General features: G+C 39.2%; 1 protein-coding gene across 4 annotated transcripts in view; it reads left to right on the forward strand.

Moving 5' to 3' along the window:
• slc2a9l2 (solute carrier family 2 member 9, like 2) overlaps positions 1-17,628 on the forward strand; it is a 195,884-nt gene that overhangs the window by 70,256 nt on the left and 108,000 nt on the right. For all 4 annotated transcript variants that reach the window (XR_007035272.1, XM_047346454.1, XM_047346453.1 and 1 more), the window contains exons 9-10: positions 268-455; positions 12,329-12,439. Coding sequence is in view for 3 of the 4 variants with exons in the window: in XM_047346454.1 (XP_047202410.1) it covers positions 268-455; positions 12,329-12,439 (299 nt within the window). In the remaining variant the exon portion in view is untranslated. The remainder of the gene's footprint in view (positions 1-267; positions 456-12,328; positions 12,440-17,628) is intronic.

Raw genomic sequence — 17,628 nt, forward strand, 5'->3', positions numbered from 1 at the left:
AAACAGTTTTATCTAGCTATGTATCTACATGGTCGTCATAGAAGACAAACTGGGAGCCCATTGAAGCTGCAGGAAACAAACATACATTTTTATGTATTCCAATTAGATGTTCAAGCTTTAACAAACAGCTCCATTTGTGAGAATTGATGATGTGCTCACTTGCTGTGGAGCTCATTCCCCATTATCTTTAATCCCAGCATGATGGTTGTGAGTGATGGTTGTTTTTCACTTAGTATTTATGACACTGTGCGTGTGTGTGTGTGTCAGCTTTTCAGAGATTTTTGGGGAAGATGGATGTTTCCCAGGAGTTGGAAGAGGTCCAAGCGGAGGCACGGGTTCAGGAAAACCTGAACATTGCCTCTGTGTTACAGCTGCTGAGGAACCCAGCTCTTCGCTGGCAGCTTATCACAATCATCATCATCATGGCCTGCTACCAGCTCTGCGGCCTCAATGCTGTAAGATGTGGCTCTCATGTTTTATCAAGTTTTTTGTTTAATGCTATTTTATATTCATTATTTAGATATTTTGGGCACCATATTCTTAATTTGTAATAATAATAAAACAATTTTTGCAATTTAGAAAGATTAGCAAGACATTTTTGTAATCTACTAAAAAATGTATTTCTACCAGCCAGACAGCCTTCTAGAAGATGCTTTGACACACCATCTTAGGAAACTCGAAACCTGAGTCCACTGACAGGATGACAAGTGAAATGATTCACTATATTGCCAAAATTATTCACCTGTCTGCCTTCACACACACACATGAAGGCAGACAGGTGAACTTGAGGAGCATAACATTATTAATCCATTGAGCTTGATATGATGTCAGCTAATCCTTGGCAGCTGTAATAGCTTCAGCTCCACTGGGAAGACTTTCCAAACGTTTTAACAGTAGGTTTATGTGAATTTCTGACCATTTTTCCAGAAGAACATTTGTGAGGCCTGATATTGGGTTAAATACTCTCTATTCTAATTTACCCCAAAGATGTTCTACTGAGGACTTTCAATACTAAACTTCCTCAAACAGGTCTTTATGGACCTTGCTTTGTGCACTGATGGACATGTTAGAACAGGTCAGGGTCATCCTCAACTGTTCACACAAAATTGGCAGCATGAAATTATCCACAATGACTCGGTTTGCTGAAGTATTAAGTTTGTTTCACTGGAATCAAAGGGCCGAGTCCAACTTTTGGAAAACATTCCTGCATTGTAAGCTCCTCTGCAACAAATTTTACACTTGGCACGACACAGTCAGGCAAGTGTTTCTCTTGACACCTGCTGAACCCATATCCGTTTATTTGAGTACCAGAGAGAGAGGTATAATTCATCACTCCAATCAACATGTTTCCTCTGCTTTAGGGTCCAGTGGTGGTTACAAGGAAATATTACGACCAGACTAATTGCAAATGCAGCATCCTATCACGGTACCATGTAATCTGCTGAGATTGTTTTATTGTTTTACAGACATCTAAAGAGGTTTTCTGCATGCCTAGGTGCTTGATTTTGTTCATATATAGCCATGGAAGTGAATGAAACACCTGAATTCAATGATTTGCAGGAGTGAGCAAATACTTTGGGCAATATAGTGTAAATCCATTTCATTAAAAAAGTCATTTGGTTCCTTTTTTAAGGAATATTTTTCTCTTTTGATTAAAATGATTTGGGTGCCCTGACTTTAGAATTAGTTTTAGCAATATTCAAGATTTTTGAGCAATAATAGATAGGCAGTTAGTTCTGTGACCATCTCACTGACATCTGAGTTACAGTCAAAGGTATTTGTGTAGATATTTTTACAGGTTTTCCAAACAATTTAATAATTCACCAGACATGCTGTATTGGACAAAAACATGACATGACAGTTGATTTTCTACACAGCTGCTCAGACGTACCGCCCAATTTAAAGCCTAGATGTGACCAAAACATCAAAACCTCTTGTCGGGGTGGATCAGGTGTAGTGGCACACAGCATTTTCACACCTTCCCTTGGTAACGCTGCATTTACAGTTGTGACCCCGTATGAGAGATTTCTTTGAAAACATGACCTTTTCCTGCTCTATTCCCAAGACAAAAGCCAAAAACAAAATAGGTCATGGTTATGGATTATCTTTGAATGTCCATGTAAAAAGGCAAACCCAATCTGACGACATTTGCTGGAAAATTGTAATGAAAAACGAAAGATCCAGTTAATTTTAACTTTTGTTAATAAATCAAAATAGAAATATGCATCTGCAAAATAATTGTTTGGCTCCTTTAATGAAAAGCTAAAGCGTAAAGAACAGAGTGTCTTGTTCGGAACAGAGCAACTACTCTCTCCAAGTTTGTGTTCATCATCAATCAGAATCCAATCAATTTATTATTGTGTGCTACCCATTTTTATCTCAGCACAAGCTGTTTGTCCATCAAGGGCAATTTGTGGTAATGAATGAGTGAAAAGAATAGAAGATAGATTATTATTCTCTTCAACAAACACACAGAAGCAATGTAACCTCCTCCACACTGACAGTGAGCATTTATTGCTGCAGCATAATAGTAGTAGACCATCAGGGAAAACCCAATGATGCAGCAAAGGCTGTTGCCAGATCGAGGTCTGCTACTTAAATATCACAGTGACAACAGTTTATTGCAAATTCAACAATGCGTGGAAGTTTGTCCTCACACAGCTTTTAGAACTACTCACTGTGTTGCACCTACAACATGTATAATAAGGATAATCCTCCTGCAGGAGAGGTGTGGTCGTATGTTGCGACAGCAGTTGCAGTTAAACCACCATAGTATAGGCAAGAATATGGACTGACTGCCACTGATCCCCAAAACAACTTAATCATCTGGAAATGCACTGCTGCAAAGTCTGCAGTTTGAGGTTTTAAGTGTTGATCATGATTTAAATTCGGAGACTTTATCCAGGAGACCATGGTGTATGAGGTTATGTAAGGGTAAATACAGTCCTCTGTAATAGTTTTCATACCCGGGAACTTTTCCAGTTTTTTTAATGGTACAACCTCAAATTACATTGTATTCCACTGTGTGTAAAAGACCAATACAAAGTACTGCCTAATTGTGAAGAAGAAGGAGAGGGATACATGGTTTTCACATTATGTGCAAATAAAAATAGGACTGTATTTGTATTGTAGCTGCATGTCTTTTGGGATATGTTTCTGCTAGCTTTGCTTACTTACAGACTAAAAATTGTTTTGCAAAATAACTCAGCTTCAGCCAGACCGACTGAAGAGCATCTGTGAACATCCATTTTCAAGTCTTGCAACAGATTTTAAATTGGATTTGGGTTCGAACAAAACACAAAGGCCTATCTTACATTTGCCAAAAAACATTTGCATTATCCTGAAAACCGTTGGGAAATTTTTCTGGTCCATATTCTCACAAATATGGAAGCTTTTCAAGGTGCAAGTCAGAGCATTTCATAAAAAGAACACCATATCATCAGTCAAACATGGTTTTGGTAGTTTCATGATCTGGCGCTGCTTTTCTACTTTAGGACCAGAAGTACAAGTTTTTATGCAGTTTTCTTCTCAGTTAGTTTAAGGGTTGTTGTGGAATTTTCTTATCAAAGTGGGTAGAAGTTGACTCATAACAAGAAAAAATCCGGACTTTGTCTTTATAAGTTGATGCTAAAATTGTTGTGTAATTTTCTTATCAAAGTGGGTAGAAGTTGACTCATAACAAGAGAAAATCCGGACTTTGTTTTATTCAAAGGCATTCAGCATTTGAAGACCCTGACACTGAGGTTAGTCAGTGAAACAGAGCCCCGAACGCCATGTACACACAGTATTTATACCAGAACATGACAGTGTTATCTCAACTTCAAAGAGTCTGTGTTTTACGACCCTAGACCCTTCTCGGGTTCAGAGGTGAGAAGGTTACCTAGGAACAACATCTGCTCTTCCAAAGGCATCACCCTAACAAATGGCCTTAACCATTAAACTTCTGATAATGGCTTTTACAGCTTCCTCCACTAAAAGATGTTCAGGGGAGTGAGGTAACCCAAAGGTCATACACTTTGGAACACTTACTACAAAAATTTCCATCACACTCCCCCCTTATGATTATAAGACAATCATACAAAAATTCTAGCAAACCAACACCCAGAAAATCTACTAACATTTCTGCTTTCCCTTACACTATAATTCCTCACCCAAGGAAAAATGACCTCCACCAACCGGTTATGTTGCCTATCTGGAAAGAAAGTAGTATCAATAAGAACAGGTACAAAAAATGGTTGATCATTAATAACACGTGGAATCAAACAACAAACATAGCAACTGTCATTTCTTATCTTCCTCACAGTTTGATGCATCAGTTGCCACCAGACATTATCAGCATGATCATAGTAGTCAGAAAAGTGATGAATCTCTATTCGAATCCGCTGATGAGTATTATTAGCATAATTCCTCAGTTTAGCCTTACATCATCTTTGCTGCACCATTTTCCCAAATCAGAATCAGAATCAGAATCAGAAAAGCTTTATTGCCAAGTACGTTTTTGGACATACAAGGAATTTGTTTTGGCGTAGCCGGTGCAATACAGTACAAATTAAACAGTATAAACATATCTACAATGTAATATAAATATATGTGCACAGTTTTAAGTGAGTGAGAGTAAAAGTAGAGCAGTATAAGATGCAAGAGCAATACAACAGTGCAGGTGATCATTGTGCAAGTAAAGCAGGAGTCCAAGCTGAGCGTTAATGTAACGCATAGAGTTACAGGTTACAGGTGTCCTGTCAGCAAAAAAAGGGGGGGGGGGGGGGGGGGGGGGGGAAAGGGAGAGTGTCAGGGTGGTTTCCGGGCTTTGTTAACCAGGCTGGTGGCAGATGGGAAAAAACTGTTCTTGTGGCGTGAGGTTTTGGTCCGGATGGACCGCAGCCTCCTGCCAGAGGGAGAGTCTCAAAAAGTCTGTGACCAGGGTGGGAGGGATCAGCCAGAATCTTCCCTGCCCGCTTCAGGGTCCTGGAGGTGTACAGTTCCTGGAGCGACAGTAGACTGCAGCCAATCACCTTCTCAGCAGACCGAATGACACGCTGCAGCCTGCCCTTATCCTTGGCTGTAGCAGCGGCGTACCAGATGGAGATGGAGGAGGTGAGGATGGACTCAATGATGGCTGCGTAGAAGTGCACCATCATAGTCTTTGGCAGGTTGAATTTCTTCACCTGCCGCAGGAAGAACATCCTCTGCTGGGCTTTCTTGATGAGGGAGCTGATGTTTGGCTCCCACTTGAGATCCTGGGAGATGATGGTTCCCAGGAAGCGGAAAGATTCCACAGTGTCAATTGTGGAGTCACAGAGGGTGATGGGGCAGGTGGGGCTGGGTTCTGCCTGAAGTCCACAACCATCTCCACTGTCTTTAGAGCGTTGAGCTCAAGGTTGTTCTGGCTGCACCAGTCCAACAGATGGTCCATCTCCCATCTGTATGCGGACTCGTCACCATCAGAGATGAGTCCGATCAGGGTGGTGTCGTCCGCAAACTTCAGAAGCTTGACAGACTGGTGACTGGAGGTGCAGCTGTTGGTGTACAGGGAGAAGAGCAGAGGAGAGAGAACACAGCCTTGGGGGAAACCGGTGCTGATGGTCAGGGAGTCAGAGACGTGCTTCCCCAGCCTCACGCGCTGCTTCCTGTCAGACAGGAAGTCAGTGATCCACCTGCAGGTGGAGTCGGGCACACTCAGCTGGGAGAGCTTCTCCTGGAGCAGAACTGGGACGATGGTGTTGAAGGCAGAGCTGAAATCCACAAACAGGATCCTGGCGTAGGTTCCTGTGGAGTCCAGGTGCTGGAGGATGAAGTGAAGGGCTAGGTTGACTGCATCATCTACAGACCTGTTGGCTCTGTAGGCAAACTGGGGGTCCAGGAGGGGGTCGGTGATGTCTTTTAGGTGTGAGAGCACAAGGCGCTCAAAGGACTTAATCACCACAGAGGTCAGGGCGACGGGTCTGAAGTCATTAAGCCCTGTGGTCCTTGGCTTCTTGGGAACAGGGACAATGGTGGAGGACTTGAAGCAGGCTGGCACATGACATGTCTCCAGTGAGGTGTTAAAAATGTCTGTGAAGACTGGAGACAGCTGATCAGCGCAGTGCTTCAGGCTGTCTGGTGAGACAGAATCCGGACCAGCAGCTTTCCGGGGGTTCTGTCTCCTGAAGAGTTTGTTGACGTCCCTCTCCTGGATGGAAAGAGCCGTCCTCGGCGTGGGTAGGGGGCTGGTGGGGGGGGACTTCAGGGTGGGGGTTGGAGGTGCCAAGGCCCCTCTTGAGGTTGGGGAGGTGGGGGTGGTGGATTGTGGCTGCAGCTGTTGGGGGGCGTCGTGGGGGATGATTGCAGGACTGTCCCTTTGTCTTTCAAAGCGGCAGTAGAACTCGTTCAGGTCTTTGGCGAGGCGTCGGCCGTTGATGGAGTGGGGGGCTTTCGGCTTGTAGTTGGTGATTTGCTTGAGCCCTTTCCAGACAGACGCAGAGTCGTTGGCTGAGAACTGGTTTTGGAGCTTCTCAGAGTACAGTTGTTTGGCCTCTTTCACTGCCTTGCCAAACTTGTACTTCGCCTCTCTGTATATGTCTTTGTCCCCACTCCTGAAGGCCTCTTCCTTATTCAGTCTTAACCTTCTGAGTTTAGCTGTGAACCAGGGTTTGTCGTTGTTGTAACTCGCCCTGTTGCATGATGGTACACAGCTGTCCTCACAGAAGCTGATGTAGGAAGTCACAGCCTCTGTGTACTCGTCCAGACTGTTGGTAGTAGTCCTGAACACATTCCAGTCTGTACAGCCTAAACACGCCTGGAGATTCTCCACAGCCTCACTGCTCCACTTCCTTGTCGTCCTCACCACAGGTTTGCAGAGCTTTAGTTTCTGCCTGTATGCAGGAATCAGGTGGACCATGATGTGGTCGGATTGGCCCAGTGCAGCACGTGGGACGGCGTGATAAGCGTCTCTGATGGTGGTGTAACAGTGATCCAGAATGTTGTCCTCTCTGGTCGGACATTTAATAAACTGTCCATATTTGGGGAGTTCGTGGGTGAGATTACCTTTGTTAAAGTCACCAGCGACGATAACTAAGGAGTCCGGGTTGGTCCGCTCCACACTCAGTATCTGGTCGGCGAGAATGCGCTGTGCGACCTGCACGTCAGCTTGCGGCGGGATGTAAACACCGACCAGGATGAACGAAGCGAACTCACGGGGGGAATAGAAAGGCTTACAGTTTATGATGAAGGATTCCAGGTCTGGAGAACAGTGCTGCTAAATCACTGTCACGTCGTTGCACCAACCACTGTTGAGGTAGAAACAGATTCCTCCACCTTTCGCTTTGCCAGAGAGTTCCGTGTCTCTGTCCGCTCTGTAGAGCTGGAATCCTGCCAGCTGCAGCGCAGAGTCCGGTATTAATCCACACAGCCACGTCTCCGTGAAGCACAAAACTGCCGATGAATAAAAGTCCCTGTTTTTCCCCAACAACAGTTGTAGTTCCTCAATTTTGTTGGGAAGTGAGCGCACGTTAGAGAGAAATATTCCAGGTAACGGTGTTCGTAGTCCACGCTGGCGAATATCTTGAACTGTCAGCTAGCTTAATGGTACCAGGGAAACTTTCAATCTAATAAATCACCAATGATTCTGTATGCAAAACGAATTCTTCAAACTAGTTTAAACTATTTCATTAACCTTTTAATAGTAAAACACATAAATCTAAAAGTCATGCTACATAAAAAAAAAAACATGTTATTAAGGCAACAATCACTACAAGCATTTTAATTCTATTGTCTCTTAAACAGTGTTAAAACTCAGGAAGGGAGGTGCTGAGCGTTACCATGACAACAAAGGTGTGAACCAACCTGGTAGGTGGGCGGAGTCAGGCAGAACTAACCTCTGATGGACAGCCTATGGGCGGACCCACAGTTTCTTCATTCCAACCCATCTTAGTGAACCTTAAACTGCAAAACTGTTAACATGCACCTACCTCAGAAACAAGCTGCTTCTTAACTCTCCTGAAAACTCAAAGTTTTAATCAATCTGGGATTTAGAAACATTATTCTAAACATGGATTATTGTTTCATGCAACATATAAACATACATTCATTCCAACAAAACAAACACAAAACATCAAAGACAGACAAATCACCAAATTTGAAGCTTCAAGAATTCAAAGAAATTTTTAACAATCTCTTTTCAGAATACGTTTTCTCAGCCGTATCTTTTAATGCTATAATTGATCAATTTTGTTATGACAATCTTCAGGATCCTTTTTAAAAAATCAGTGCACATAGTCCAAAAAAATCTTAAAGTATTTAGAAGCACAGCAACAGTTTTCTCTTAAATGAATCCAAATTCACTGATGCTGAAACCTTTTGCTAATTCTTTGTACTGTAACTCTGTAATAATAACTACAATCCTGAGAGTTATTGTTATAATTCTCTTTGTGTTTCGCTCAATTTGATCGCAGCTGTATTGCAGAATTTCAGGTTAAATGCAAAGAAGTATTTTAATTAAATTAAATTCAAATTCAAAGATACTTTATTGATCCCCGAGGGGAAATTAGAAAAGTCGGCGTTGACATTTCTATGGTATACCCAAACTAAACAAAGTGTTTGACTTAATCAGAAATTAAGATAAGAAGCTTGTCTCCAAACTGGACTTTTTTACACATAGTGTTTCAAAAAGAACAAACCTCATTTTCTTTAATTTGGGCTATTTAAATTTTGAGAGTTGGGGAAAACTTATTACTAGAACCCCTCTTTTACAATCCAAATGCTGATAAATGTTCCAATATTTTATCTCTTAGTAATCTGAAATCACCTTGTGTACCTTTGTACTCCTAGGTATTCTTTTAATCTTTAAACCCTAAGAAATCAAACAAGGAGACTGGAGTTTGAGCCAACCATCCTCTTTAGTGTTGAGAGCCTTTATTTCTTTTATTTTCCTAAAATGAAGGATTTTACTTATCTTGATTCTGTTATAAAAATCCTAACATTGGTTCCAAAACAAAACTCTTCAACCCCAATCTGTGTTCCCCAGAGTAGAAATTGTGAGTATTATTGCATTTCAAAACCACCAAATGACTGGAACTCATCATTGGCTTAGATCTATTTTAATAGGTAATCGGTCTACCTTTAATGAAATATTATAATTTTATGGACCCAAAATCTATGGCTCACGGGCTTCAGGAGTCCAGGAACCACAAGTTGAGTACTACTGCATTGAACAATGGTGTTAACTTTCTGCAGAGATTGAAGGATTGGCTAAATATATTATTTCTGCTTGGATAATAATCAGATTTAAAATTATTAGTTCACAGCTCCTAATTTACCTCAGATCATATTTGCTTCTAACCCAGTTCATAAGAAGCTTCAGACAACATTATGCTAAAAAGCCAAAAAAAAAAAAAAAAAAAAAAACCCAGTTCCGTTTTAAAATAAAGAAAAAGCATGCTTAAAAAACTTGGTACTGTGGTGGAAAATAACTCCACGGTTCTGAAGGCCTTTTCTATGCAGAGTCTTTTAGGAAACATGAGATTAGTTTAATTTTGTGTGGTACCACTGTCCAATCAGAATCTTTCTTACCTTCAAAAATAACCCAATTTTTTCCATTCTCATTTTAAAGGTTTGTTTTACCAAGGAAAATGTGTTTAACAAAACCAATTACTCTCAAAGTTTTACAAGTTTTAGCTGGTGATATCTCAGAAAACAACAAGTGTTTTAAGACTCCTATGCAACACAGAACTGATTAGGTTTCCTTTCCTTCTCCAAAGGGAGAAAAAAGAAACTGCAGAACCAAATCTTTCATAGTTTTTGTCAGGACCTGATATAAGGTACAGTGTAAATCAACACGCTGCATGAATCAGAAAAGGGAAGAAAAACCTAATATAACCTCTTCCCAGCAGCTGCTGTGAAAAACAATGAATTTGTACTTTCCATAAGCGTCAGTTAGCACTTGCGGACAAAAACTGCACCAAACTGTAAATACTGTGTCAGAAACTGTATGAAGACCATCTGCTGTAAAACTAAGCCTGTTTTAATGAGGTCTCTACCCATTAGATTTATGGGATACAAACTGACAACAGAAAATAATGCCTGAAGGAGACCCATCAGGTGTTACGCATGCACTGGGTTTTAAAAATACTCCTTCATGAGATCTGTCCTGAAAATGACATAGAAACACTTGGTTACTGCTGAGTTTTGGAGATGTTGTAACTTCCTCTGCTTTTAATAACTTTTAATAACTAGAATAATTGACCCTGAATATTCCACGACGAAAGAGAACTTGCTTCTCTAAAAGAATTAACCGGAAAGTATCAAATGAGCTAAGTTATCACCTTTTCTAACCCTAAAATAATATTTTAAACCGCTATATCTGTCAACGTCAAGCAAGCGTCACATGAGCAGCGGTTAATAAGCGTTCTTCATTGCAGAAAATAGGAAAAGATTTATGCAAATGTGTGTGTTTGTACGTTACCCCCATCAGTTTCTAAATCGCTCCAGAGTCAGACTGTCATGGCACACAGTCCTCTATCAGTCCAAAAAACAACCAGGCCCTTCCCAGGTCTGTTGGTGAGACATTCAATCATTCTTTGTCCACTTTAACTTCTCCAGGAGGAAGAAAGAAGAAACTTTGCTCCGGTTTCTCTTCTGCCTGCATAAGATGTACTTTCAATATAAATCCAGTGGATCGCTCTTCTGGCTCTTGCAAACAGCATGGATTGTTGTTCATCTCAGTGGGGCCAGACTTCTTCTGAGTTTCGTTTTTTTGTGGAAACTCACACTGCGATTTTCAACAAGCAGGCAGGCAGGAAGGCAGATCTCTCTCTTTCAGGCCGTGCTGGAGAAGCGTCTCTGGCGGAGTAGCCATGGAGAAGGGCAGGTTTCTAAAATCCAGACTCAAAAACGCAGATGTTGAACTCAAATCCCATATATGTGTGTATTTGTGTGTGAGAGAGGCAGAAGAAAAAGTTTAGTATAGGTTCAGATTTTGCACAAAGAAATATTATCAGTCAGTCAGTCAGTCATCCTTCCTTCCTTCCATAACTTGAACTATAATCCTTTCTAAAACAACTTTCTTTTCGACTCTCTAATGTCCCTTTTCACTTTTACCTTCTTTTCCGACTGATCGCAATATTTAAGACAAACAAAACTTCCTTCAGGAAAGTTTTAACTCCTTTTTTTTTTTTTTTTACTTATTTACACTTAAACTTCCACACTGTAAAAAACCAATGTTATCTCCCAAATTAAAGCACATTTAACACAATCATCCCCACTTTTCCCTTTTATTATTTTATAAATCAGAGTATGAAGAAGGAGACACCCCTGATGCCTCAAGGTTCTGGAACCATTTTTTTTTTTTTACCCGTTCAGTCTGCCGTCAGGCTTTTCTCCTTTATGAGGTGTAGAAAATTGCTAAAAACCACCCGCAAAACCCTGTGTTCTGCTTTATCCCATTGTTACCAATGAGAACCTCCCTGCCATTCCTTTGCAGGGTAACCGGGCCCTCAGCTGATGTCCTCCCTCTCGCAACTCTAGAACCTAATTAATTAGTTAGGAGATGATGGTTAATGTGTAATAAAAATAATAATATACATTATATCATACAGAGCAACTTCTCACCCAGATATATTTGAAGACAAATAGTTCGGATCCAATCCGCCAGAAGCCGCAGGCGGGCACCCGGACTCCCCTCCCGTAATATGGAGGTGGACTGAGGACAACTCTCAGGCTGGCCAGGCGTCCGTGTCCCATCCTGTGGTCTCCTCTGGCACATTAGACCCTGTTCGTGACGCTAAAATTGTTGTGTAATTTTCTTATCAAAGTGGGTAGAAGTTGACTCATAACGAGAAAATCCGGACTTTGTTTTATTCAAAGGCATTCAGCATTTGAAGACCCTGACACTGAGGTTAGTCAGTGAAACAGAGCCCCGAACGCCATGTACACACAGTATTTATACCAGAACATGACAGTGTTATCTCAACTTCAAAGAGTCTGTGTTTTACGACCCTAGACCCTTCTCGGGTTCAGAGGTGAGAAGGTTACCTAGGAACATCTGGTCTTCCAAAGGCATCACCCTAACAAATGGCCTTAACCATTAAACTTCTGATAATGGCTTTTACAGCTTCCTCCACTAAAAGATGTTCAGGGGAGTGAGGTAACCCAAAGGTCATACACTTTGGAACACTTACTACAAAAATGTCCATCACAGGGTGATGAAAATCATAACAGAGAATAATTATCTAAGCTGTAAGACCAACACATGACAGAGATCTCTGTTGTAAACCCCTTTAGGATTTTCAAAAATTAAACAGCTTATTGATAAATAAATAAAACTATGAGTAGAATTTGATTTGTTTTCTTGCAGATCTGGTACTACACTAATGGGATCCTACGGGAAGCAGGCTTTGCAGAGCAATTACTCCCCTACATCACACTGAGCACGGGGGCTACAGAGACTCTGGCCGCCATCATCTCAGTGAGTATGCCTTATGCCTTTATTTGTAAAAGCACACAATAGTCTTTGTTTTGTGCTGAAGAGATGAAATGGAATTATGAAGGCAGACAGGAGTTGACTCGGGTTGAATGGAGAGGATTCTTGTGCATTTTTCTTAATCTCCAGTGAATACTGAGATTAATAAAAACAACTGTTTTTGAACCAACCTACTTTATCAATGTCTTATTCGTGTTCTAGTCGTGTTTCAGGCCAACATTTAAACAAACATCATTGAGTATGAGTATCATTTTGTTTTTATGGCTGTTTTTTATACTTATGACATCCTAAAAGGTATAGTGTTATAAGTCTTCCATGCACCAATCAATAGTTTCTTATGCTGTGTCTCAATCACTTTGAAGTATTGTTCTCGGCATACTGAGTCACATATAGCAGTTTGCTATTGATCCAGGTAAGCGGATGAGGAACAACTTTTTAAGCTATATCATACGCCAGTCATCATGGAAGCACACTACCAAGAACACACCTACCGTTCTTCATGACCGACACTGTGGAGGTCAGAACACAAAAGCTGTTTAAAACAAGGAACTCTGAAACAGAGAGGAAACTGCAGAGCAGACTCAAGCTACTCTGAAGAGATTTCATTGTGGTATTTTATGTTTTCTGGTTCACAAAGAAATACCAAAACAACTTTTTAATTTAAGCATGAATCTATGCAGTACCACATGTTGTCATATGTTGTTATCTGAACATAGCTGACATATTTTAAAATAATGTTTGAAAAGGTTAGGACCAAGGTGATAGCTTAATGTTAACCATTTTTGAAAATCCCATTTATAATGATCAGCATCAGTGCTGTAATAACAGTCTTAAGCATCAAACACTAATATATACAAGCTTACATGTATTTACATATTTACAGGCATATTCTCCCTATGGTCTGAGAAATGGCATGGCACCTTTTTATTGTAACTATGTGTTGTAATTATGAATATTAATATATGATTTAATATTAATATTTTATTAAATAATATTTCAGTCTGTTAAGGGTGGTCCTGTGAATACCAGCCCAATAAGGCGGTGGCATTAGGACAAAATCGAAAGGGATGAGCCAAGTTCTGACATTTTTGAACAGCAAAACACATGGAATGAATTCACACAATTTCTTAAAATACAAGAATTTATTAACAAAAATAAGTCAACTCAAAGTCAAACATATTTCAATCAACAAACTCTTCACCATGCTAAAACAATCCACCTAAACTACCAAGCAGAATTAAAGAATAAGGAAGACTAAGGGACTATGTACAATATAAACAAGTTGATTAAAGATGGTTAAAACCATGACCAAAAGAGTGATGCAACATTACTATGTAATGTTATTTATGTTTGAGAAGCAAGGATTATCTTGAAGAATCTGGAAGTGAAGTTAAGTTAGTCTTGGAACCAACTCAGGCAATAATAAGCATACCTTTAGACAACCATTCACAATGCAAGATCAGATAAAATATTATTTTGATAAAATGATATTTTAAGAATGATTTGCTGAATAAAACCAACCTTCAGGACTACCAATTCTCAACAGTGTTTAATTAACTGCCTTTATTTATTAAAATAATATTTAAAGAAATATTATTTTGAAAAAGAACCAAATGTTTCTGGACAAATGGGGCTTAATAGTGTTTACTTAGTTATCAAGTTTAGTAAAATAATATTTAGGGAAATATTTTACTAGATTGAAAACCAACAACCTTTTTGGTTAAATGATCTTTAGCAGGGAAGTATGTGTTCTTAGCTGTTAAAGCTAATAAAAGAAGCTTATAGCTTACCATCAGAATCAAACACACCTTTAAAATACCACGAATAAAAGGGTTAAAATGCATAAGCATGGACGGCATGTTATGGCCGATCTTCTGTGTTTCAAATCGCCCTTTAAATAAAGTTTTTCTAAACTTTAAAACAAACACAAACGCAGAACACACAAACTTAGGATGTGTGCTGAGCATATAATCTGCTAGCACTAAGATAGCTGAGTTTCAACACCAACAAAACCAAATGCCATAAAGTAAAAAAATATGTTTAGATTATTTCATCCTAAATTACTTCTCTCTGCCCAAACCTAACCTCTCAGTTGAACTGTGTTGAGGAGAAGTTGTCCAGGCGATGAAGTTTGAAGAAAGCTTCTACAGTGAACAAAAGTGTTAGCTTCCAGCTAACCTCCGTAGTTGTGGGTGGAGGGGCGGCTCGCTCTGTCGGCCGGCCGAACTGCACGCTACAACTGCAACCACAGTGAGTTTTAAACGGTCAGTGACATCACGGGAAGCCCGCTGTCTGGCTGGAAGTATGTTAATGCGATTTATTTTGAAAGTTCCAGAAAAGTTCGTACCGGACTGTCATGTTGTAATCCATGGCTGTGGGTCCCAACATATGTAAATTCACTGAAACATTTAATGAGCACGTGTTGCGGTGGATTCTGTGTGGTCACCAAAAAAGATAACGTTATAGGTTTACCGAAGACATTTTTGAAATATGGGACAAAATGTATTCAGCAAACTACTAAAAAGGCTTGTACTGTGAAAAATCAGTTAGTCTGGGGACTTATTGGTTATTATTTATCAGCTTTTCCAGTGAACTTTCTTACAATTGACCTTTTTTCTGCTTTGACTTCTGTTTTTTTTCCTGCAAGAAAAAAAGATTTTTAAGATTTTTTTTTAAGCTTAAGAGAATGTTCTCAAACTTCTGACAGAAAAGAAGAACCATCCTACTTTAGAACCATTTTACAGCATCTGGATAGTAAATTCAGCTAAATGCCATCTTATATTAAAAGAGACTTGACAACAGTTGCAAAGCCTCATTGCACTATATATTTACAATTTAGTATTTGTTAATTCTCTACTGAGCTTTTGTTTGCTTTACTTTTTGCAGCACAGAATACCTTCATAACATGGGCAGAATCCTCTTAGAAGAAATGTGAAACTGCAGAAACATACCACACAGCACCTTCCCTACATCACTTTAGTTTCGCACCTGCTTTTATCCATTATAAACATTATTCCAGTAGTAGAGGGGGGTTATTGCATTTAGAGTGAGCACCCAGCTTTTATTTATTAAATTTATTTCAGAGGGACATTAATGGACATTGATATGACTTACAGATGTAAATATTCCAGAGTTGGCAAGGGAGCTTATTTTATCCACTGTACTTTAAAGATGTTACATATACAGCACCAAGTACAATAAATGCACATGCTAACAAGGCTCAAATGAAGCTGTAAAGTAAAGCGCATAATATAAAGTGCACAGTGCAAAATGCTTTTGTTTTGTGTACTATGGTAGAGAAAGATTGTTCTATTAATCCATAGTGTTTTGTAATAAACATACTGAGCTGTCCCAATTTACTCTTCAAAAAACACTTCAAAATTTAGCACATTTTAAAAATGTAATATTTCATTTTTGTAGTTTACCACTATTACACAGTAAACTAAATTAAAGGTGTCCTCTTACCGCTTCCTGTATTGTTTCTACAAGACGGGATTCATGCTGTAGCAGGAGCATGCAGTTTGAATCGCTAAATCTTCAGGCATTAGCAGAAAAAGTCTCAGTATCAGTAACATAAAACTGAAAGTATCAATTGTCACCCTGAGAGTCTTCTAGCAGTGCCTCAGAATTGTTCCTAAAGCAATAGGCCAGAGATTGAAACATCTGACTATTAGATTCAAACACTGATTTTGTAATTCCAAAAAACCTAAAGCAGACTCTGACCCTTAGGATTTCTCACAAGAGAAGGCCTAACAACTCTTTATTAGGCAGCTCCTTTAATTTTAAGGCACAGTTTTGTTTTTTTATCCAGAGTTATTGTAGTTTGTTTTCTATTTTAATTGCTATTTAATGAAAGTATTCAGATGCTTTTAAATTAGGTTTTAGTTCATTAGTTATTAGTTTATGACTTAATGAGTAGGACATTTAAACGATTTCTTTTGGCAGATTTTTCTCCAAGGCGTTGGAGTTACTGTAAAATTTTGGTCCAGTTAAAGTGTTTCTTTTTTCAAACAGGAATGGTTTAGCAAAAGCAATGGGAAATGTTCCCTGTCATCTCTCCTCATTAAATAACTATGTAACTCCTCATGTGGGACCCTCAGAATTTCTTTGATTCTTGTGAATATGAGCACATTAGAGATGATATTTGATCTATGATAGATCAAAACTAAACTGAGCCACTCAGTCCTACAGTAACTGTGTCTCAAGTGCAGGTTGACTGACCTTTGGTGAATACCGACCTTCTTATATTGCTGAAAATGATGAGAAACTGAGAAAAATGATTAAAATGACTAAATAAATTTCATTATTACTTAAGGCTGTGGGTATGGCAGCCCTGAAGGGCAAGTGAGATAAATTTGTTTTTGAAAGTGTTATGATTTGGGGTTGTTTGGTTTTTTCTTGTGTTTTTCACAGTTAAGGTTTTGACTCATTCTTTTGTTTATTATTATTATTTATTATTCTTCTGCTTAGATTTTAAATCATACTTTTGTTATTATTTTTCTGGTCATGTTTTAGTCTTGTTCATGTTTTGTCAAGTTTGGTTTTGTTTGTATATTAGAGTCTCTGTTTTTGCCACAGCCACGTTTTGTTCTGTCTGTCAATTAAGTTTATTCAGTTCACCTGCTCAAAGTTAATCTGTCTCCTTGCACCACCTGGTTTTCACTCCATATATACACACCTGTTCAGTTAGTCGTTGCGGAAACATTTCTCATATCATCTCTTGTTTTTTGATCATGCCATGGCTGTCTCACCTGCCCGTTTGTTGTTTTGTTCCTGCCTCCTGTTGAGAGTGAGTTTTTGTTATTAAACCTTTTTCACTTACCATCACGCTGCCTGCTCGTCTGCATTCTGGGGTCCTATATCTCGCAAACCATAACAGAAGGATTCTTTATCTAAGTCTGACCAAACGTTTCTCATGACCTTAAAGGTAATCCACATGTGAAAAAAATAAATAAATAAATAAAGACGTAAATACAGGTCCTTCTCAAAATATTAGCATATTGTGATAAAGTTCATTATTTTCCATAATGTCATGATGAAAATTTAACATTCATATATTTTAGATTTATTGCACACTAACTGAAATATTTCAGGTCTTTTATTGTCTTAATATGGATGATTTTGGCATACAGCTCATGAAAACCCAAAATTCCTATCTCACAAAATTAGCATAT

Source organism: Girardinichthys multiradiatus, chromosome 20 (assembly GCF_021462225.1).
Source record: "Girardinichthys multiradiatus isolate DD_20200921_A chromosome 20, DD_fGirMul_XY1, whole genome shotgun sequence".
In the NCBI taxonomy this organism is placed as follows: domain Eukaryota; kingdom Metazoa; phylum Chordata; class Actinopteri; order Cyprinodontiformes; family Goodeidae; genus Girardinichthys; species Girardinichthys multiradiatus.